The sequence below is a fragment of the Neltuma alba genome, unplaced genomic scaffold (assembly GCF_004799145.2).
Source record: "Neltuma alba isolate B1F8T4 unplaced genomic scaffold, ASM479914v2 tig00013042_pilon, whole genome shotgun sequence".
Lineage (NCBI taxonomy): Eukaryota > Viridiplantae > Streptophyta > Magnoliopsida > Fabales > Fabaceae > Neltuma > Neltuma alba.
Genome location: NW_021637386.1, coordinates 159,734 through 166,194, shown reverse-complemented (window position 1 = coordinate 166,194; position 6,461 = coordinate 159,734). Strand labels below are relative to the sequence as shown.

The 6,461-nt window shown below is 37.1% G+C and overlaps 2 protein-coding genes across 5 annotated transcripts; one reads left to right on the top strand and one right to left on the bottom strand.

Annotated features, from left to right (window-relative positions):
* Positions 1-227: 227 nt before the first annotated feature.
* LOC114733906 (aspartyl protease family protein At5g10770-like) lies at positions 228-1,025 on the top strand. Its single transcript, XM_028921395.1, has one exon. The coding sequence runs from the start codon at positions 228-230 to the stop codon at positions 1,023-1,025; it is 798 nt and encodes a 265-aa protein (XP_028777228.1).
* A 1,077-nt stretch (positions 1,026-2,102) lies between these two features.
* On the bottom strand, positions 2,103-5,845 carry LOC114733889 (pentatricopeptide repeat-containing protein At1g05670, mitochondrial-like). 4 transcript variants are annotated; one of them, XM_028921376.1, is made up of 3 exons: positions 5,631-5,845; positions 5,242-5,451; positions 2,103-4,983 (listed from the first exon to the last, which is right to left on the bottom strand). In XM_028921376.1, the coding sequence occupies exon 3, from the start codon at positions 4,870-4,872 to the stop codon at positions 2,626-2,628; it is 2,247 nt and encodes a 748-aa protein (XP_028777209.1). In that variant the 5' UTR covers positions 4,873-4,983; positions 5,242-5,451; positions 5,631-5,845; the 3' UTR covers positions 2,103-2,625. The 4 variants fall into 4 exon arrangements, with proteins under 4 accessions (XP_028777209.1, XP_028777213.1, XP_028777212.1 ...); XM_028921380.1 differs by lacking the exon at positions 5,242-5,451 and having other exon boundaries at positions 2,103-4,994; XM_028921379.1 differs by lacking the exon at positions 5,242-5,451.
* Positions 5,846-6,461: the final 616 nt, after the last annotated feature.

Here is a 6,461-nt window from a genome sequence, read left to right as displayed (position 1 = left end):
CAATCTTCGACCCTTCTCAATCTTCTTCTTACTCCAACGTCCCTTGCTCTTCTTCTCAGTGTTCCCAGCTTTTCTCTGCCACAGGTATTGTATTAGTGTATTATCTTCCAATCTCATTATGTATATATATATCAACATCGCATTTCTCTCTTCTCTTATTCATTTAATTATACATTCTTTTGTTACTCATATCTTCAGGATTTTTCCCGTTATGTAACGCGTCAACAATGAATTGCATGTACGGTCTTCAATATGCTGACGAATCCACCTCTACTGGCTACTTCTCTAAGGATAAACTAACTGTTTCTCCCACCGATGTCTTCGACGGCTTCCTCTTTGGCTGCGGCCAGAACAACACAGGTCTCTTCAACGGCACGGCGGGATTGCTCGGCCTCGGTCGCGATCCTCTCTCCTTCGTCCACCAAACCGCCGGAAAGTATCAAAGAATCTTTTCCTACTGCCTCCCTTCCACCCCCAGCGCCGTCGGCTACCTCAACTTCGGCCACAGTCCCAGATACTCCTACGGCAACGTCAAATACATTCCGTTCTCTTCCACCTTGAAGAACTCCTCCTTATACGGCCTTGACTTCGTCGGAATAACCGTCGCTGGCGTCAATATCCCCGTCTCTGCCTCCTTCGGCACGGTCATTGACTCTGGTAGTGAAGTCAGCTGGCTCCCTCCGGCGGCGTACGGTGCCTTGAGAGATGAGTTCCAGAGGCAGATGTCGAGGTACCCGAAGGCGGAGCCGTTTGACATACTGGACACGTGCTACAATCTTCGTGGGTACGAGGTTGTTCAGTTCCCGAAGGTTTCATTGTCGTTCGGAGGTGGGGTGAACGTGACGTTGGACTCAACAGGGATTCTGTACGTAGTGAGCAAAGAACAGGTTTGTTTAGGGTTCACTGCGATTAAGGATGATGGCGCTGACGTGGTTGTTATTGGCAATACACAGCAAAAAACACTGGAGATAGTGTACGATGTTGATGGTGAAAGGATTGGGTTTAGACCTCAGGGCTGCAAATAATAAATTAAATCCCTAGCTTGATTAAAGTAAATCATGATTATAGACGTCTATTTATATTTAAATTGATTTATTTCAGGAGTTTCATTGATAAATCGAGAAATTGTTTGGTATTTGACTATTTGTTGTTTCAGATTTACTTCGGCTAGTTTAGTTCGCCTGCTGTTGGAGAAATTGAACTGATATCAATTGGTTGAGATTTAATGACTCCAAGTAATCTTATACTCCTCTGATCTTTTTTATAATAAGAACTTGAAATTTGAACCGCCTTTATCCTTTTTACAAGATTTCACTTGTGGTGTCTAACATTTAATACGTTTTTATTATTTTTGTCCCTAAGTAATTTTACATGTTACTCCTCCTGTCTTTGATATAAGACCCATATAACTAATTTGATTAGATTAAGGAAGTTAGGTAAGTTAATTAATTATAAGAAATGTGACATGTTTTTCCTAAAATATCATAATCATCTTTTTTAATACCCCATCTTCCTCTTCTACTTGATTATGGTTGAGGGAGTATCCATAGAGGTAATTTTAGAGAAAATTGATAAATATGAAAAATGAGTCTTATATTTAGGACCAAAACTAACTCAACAATTGAGTTCTATATTAAAAACTAGAGGAGTACATTAATTTGAAAGTTGACAAGTTATCATAATATATTCTCTTTCATATTTTCTCTCTCTTTACCGTTTATAAATAAGGGTATGTTTAGGAAAAAAATTATTTCTTACATATTTTTTATTTTTAACTAATTTTAATTATTTTTGTAAACCAAATATCAGCACTTTATAAAAAGCACCGGAGGGAGCATTAGAGTTAGGCGTGTAGAGAGATTGAATCCCACTTATAAATTCAGGGCTCTAACTGAAGTCATTAAAATTTTATAATTAAATAATTCTAACATTTTACTTTTAATTGATCATACGACCAATTAATTTAATTTTGTTTTTAAATTATTTCATCTAATCGTATTTAAAAATAAAGCCAGTCACTATGCTTTCATATGACAATTAATATATATATATATATATATATATATATATATATATAGGGGCTACAACTATTTTTTCCTTCATTTCTTTCTAAGTTTCTATTCACCTCCATAAAATGTCAACAGCCAATCGAAAACCAATCATTATTGACACCAAATGATAAAATTAATAGCTGCAACGATTCATGCAAGTTGACCAAAATATAAGCTTGGGCTACATGTTTAGAAAAAGGAATTTACAAATTTGGGAAAAAATTGTATTAATCATGATCTCTCTCATTGATTACAACACCTTTAACCAGCTTCAATTTGAGACTTCTCCTTTGTAATTGTTCCTTTCATGAACGCCACACAGCACATCCGTTTTGCACAATCCAATTCTCTCTGCCGGTAAGTGTGCAGCTGAACACGAGGGCCTTCTTTCTGTATTTGCATGTGTTTATGAGAAATCTACTTCAGTCTCTGCAGAGCACATGAAAGTTTCAAAAACTACTTGCCTTATGATTTGAATCATAGATGTTCTGAGGTTCAAATGAATTTCAAATCAGCCACCAAGGCAAAGAAGCAGATCAATCACACAAGCAATTAAAACGCACAAAAAATTCACTTATGAGTTCCCTTTCACAAGCTTACCAACAAGACAGTTTTCTATTGCTTCATCACAAAGCTCAAGGGTAATTTCCAAATTCCCTTCTTCATAATTTACATCAACAAATATATCATATATCTCTTTCTCTGCTACCAATCCTTTTGCTCTCATCTCATCAAAGAATTGCCTCGCCTCCACAAATTTCTTCCTCTTAAAGAACCCCTTTATAAGGGCATTATAAGAAGAGGCTGTGAGATCAAATCCTTTTTCAATCATTCCTTTATGCAAAAACCATGCCTCTTTCATATTCCTAGCTTTACAATGCCCTCTTATCAAGATATTGTATGTGTTACTATCGGCCACCACTCCCTCGTCATGCATTCCCTTGAAAACTTTTGTGGCGGCATGAATGTCATTTCTAATGCAATACTGCTTCAGAAGAGAATTGAAAGTTGTTGCATTCGGTGTTATGCCCTTATCTAACATCCATTTAATTAGTCTTTCACCATCTTCCAACATTCCTGATATGCAAAACCCATTCATTAGCACATTGAATGTAACAACTGTAGGCTGAAGTCCTTTATCGAGCATCTTGCGCAGCAGCTCGTGAGCTTTGGCCATTTCCCCAAGCTTACAATAAGCATCCATAAGAGTCGTGTAAGTAACAGGATCAGGATAAATTTCAGCGAGTTCCATTTCTCCCATCAATTTTACTGCTTGCTCTATATTTCCTATCTTACAAAGGCCATTGATGAGAGCATTGTAAGTGCAAACATTTGGTTGTAGGCCCTTTCCAGCTATCTCAAGAAGAAGTTCATTTGCTATATCTACCTCTCCACGTTTACAGAGCCCATCAACTAGGGCAGTATAAGTGAAAATATTTGGAGTCAAACCTTCCTGAACCATCTGGTTGTGTAAGGAAAAGGCTTCTTTTATTTCCCCTGCCTTGCAATACCCATCAATGATTGCTGTATAAGTAACCTCATCTGCGTCAAACCCTTTACTGAGCATTTGACTGAAAAGATCGTGAGCTTCCACCATTTTTCCATTTTGACAAAGTCCATGAATCATAGCAGTATATGTCACAAAATCAGGAATTATTTTCTTACCTTGCATTTCATCAAAGAACTTGTATGCGGCTGAGATATTGCCAGACTTGCAGAAACCACTTATGATGGTTGTGTAAATCACATGATCAGGATATATCCCCTGGCTTGTCATTTCCCACAAGACTTTGTCAGCTTCAACTGCTTTACCAGTCTTATGGAAAAGAAGAATTACATCATTGTAGGTATATTCATTGGGTTTAATTCCCTTTCTCTGCAATTCTTCTACAAGCTTCACAACTTTCTCTAGCAGTCCAATTTGACAGTATCCACTAATCACAGTGCTATAACTTATAATGTCAGGCATATGGCCTTTAAATTCCATTTGTATGAGCAAAAGGTGCGCTTCTTTGATCATACCCAATTGACATAGACAATGAAGAATAATATTATATGATGTGGTGTTCCAAGAAACACCCACTGCAGCATACTCATTAAATAGCTTCAATGCCATCTTTATTCCATGAAAATTGTTCGATAGCCTAGCTAGAAACAGATTACAAGAATCTACAGAGACCAGCAGACCATAATTTAACAATTTATCAAACAGTTTTTTGGCTTCCAAGAGCATCCCACCTTCAACTAGGACTTGGAAGAATATATCAAATACATGAGGATCTGAACCCCAGTCCTTGTAGGTATATATCAACCGCTCTGTAAAGTTTGCAAAAGAATGATCAACATCCAGATTGGGCTTTGCCCAGAAATCATGAACCAGCCTGTGTGCCATTTTTAAGTCCTTTGATGTCACAGAAATATGAAGTACAATACAAAGGGCCTCCAATGTTGGGTCTCTGCGCAGACGTGCCCAGTTAAAGAAATCTAAAACCAGTTTATAGTCATTCTTTATGTCCATAAGAACCCATATTAGATGATCAGGTTTGAATTTGGATTCATAAGGTTTTAGAATGCGGCGAAGAGGCTCAGAGCGGCGAAGCTTTATTGTCGTGGTGATTTGATGCACAAGTTCAGTGTCTTTAATAGCAGACCTCTTTGGGGAATAATCAGGAAAAGGTCTGGTATTGGCTAAACATACAGGAGAGACTCTCCCACTCAGCCATCTTCGACATATAAAATATGTTGGATCAAAACCCGAAAGTGGATGGAAATCAATGATTTTTAGATAATGGAGTGAAGAGGAGATTATATGTCTCTTCATGTGCAAAAGGAGCACCCATTAGAAAAATTGAGACTTTCTGAACAATAATTCGGCACTTCTCTACCATGCGCACACGAATCAAAACAAAGAGGCTCTTTCATGACAAATCACCTGCAAAATAACTGATAGTTCCTTAATCAAATATGCAACTAATAACTTTTGTGCGCGCGTTAGTTTGGGGTGGTGAATATATATTAATCAGAAAGGTTTATTTCAGCCAAGGCATAGACGTCACAAGCAACACAGCTATAATTAGATTGCAAATTGTTTCTAACCCTTGATAGTTTAGTTTATTAATCTTCAATTAACTGTCCTCTATGAATATAATGAGGTCAACTTAAAGTCAACATTGCTCAATATAACACGTACCTATTGAACACCTTATCCTATCAAATACTCCATTTGAACCCAGAAGGAAAAATGAGGGGAGAATTCTATCAGGTATTCCATCAAACACCGTCTAGACGTTCCCAAATAGCCAGTTAAACCTCCAAAAGCTATTCCAGGAGGAAAGGAAGTTACGCTCAAATCAACAATAGAAAGTCAAAGTACGGAAGATTCCGTCAGAGTAGGGAGACGCTGCATAAAAGGAGATGGGCCAGTAAATCCAGAACAAGCACACCCCAAAGAACTCCCTAAAATTTAAAAATAAAAGAAAAAACAGCACCAAAACATCCACAGGCACGAAATTGTACAGGCCACGCATTAAAAGTGTTAAAGTCAGTAACTTCTTTGTGAAATTGCAAGAAAACCCATACCTCGATGTGTGGTCCGAAAATCCTGTGCTCATTAAAACCGAAGAAGAGGGGGGCCGAACTCTCTTGTTCCGCAGCTTGCAAAGTGCAAATCTATGCGTCAAGTATCTTATTTAGAAAATTGCAGGTGCTGCTGTTGAGGGAGAGGAAGTAAGGGGCGAGAAGGAAAGAGGTATGCCTGTTCACTGTAGGGAGTAGGGAATTGGGTGGAAGATGGGATGGCGTCGAGCCGTCAACCGAGAAGCGAGACTTTCCCCCCTTTTTTCCCTTCCCCGCAAAACTAAGAATTAAGGCTTCTCATATGCATTATTCTTTTTCTCAAGCCATTTTATCAATAGAACATATATGGTTGTATAAAATTAATATAAGTGATTCGAAATGTAAATAATTAAAACTAACTTTATTTTAGAATACATAATAATAGAAAATAATTAATTTAACTATTTTTTAATTTTTTTTAAATTAGTTAACTAGTTTTTATATTTATCACTATAAAAAACTGATTTGCAATTTTATTATGTGGACCAAGCTCAGGCTAGTGGAGGTCTTTCATATTTTGGGTAAATTAAATTTTTTTATAAACAAAAAATTAGGAGTCTTTGAACTCACGCAATATTTATAGAAATATATTAATACTTTTACTCTTTTTTCACATAACTATTTTAACACATATAAACCCATTCACACACGAGACAAGTTTGAATCTGTGAGCTCTTAAGATTTTCTTAGACATGCATGAGTTTGCAAATTCAAATCCTCTCTTTGAAAAAAAAAATGACGTTCTCGGCATATATAAGTAAAGAAGAGTAAGTTTCTCCTGCATAGCTCTTACAC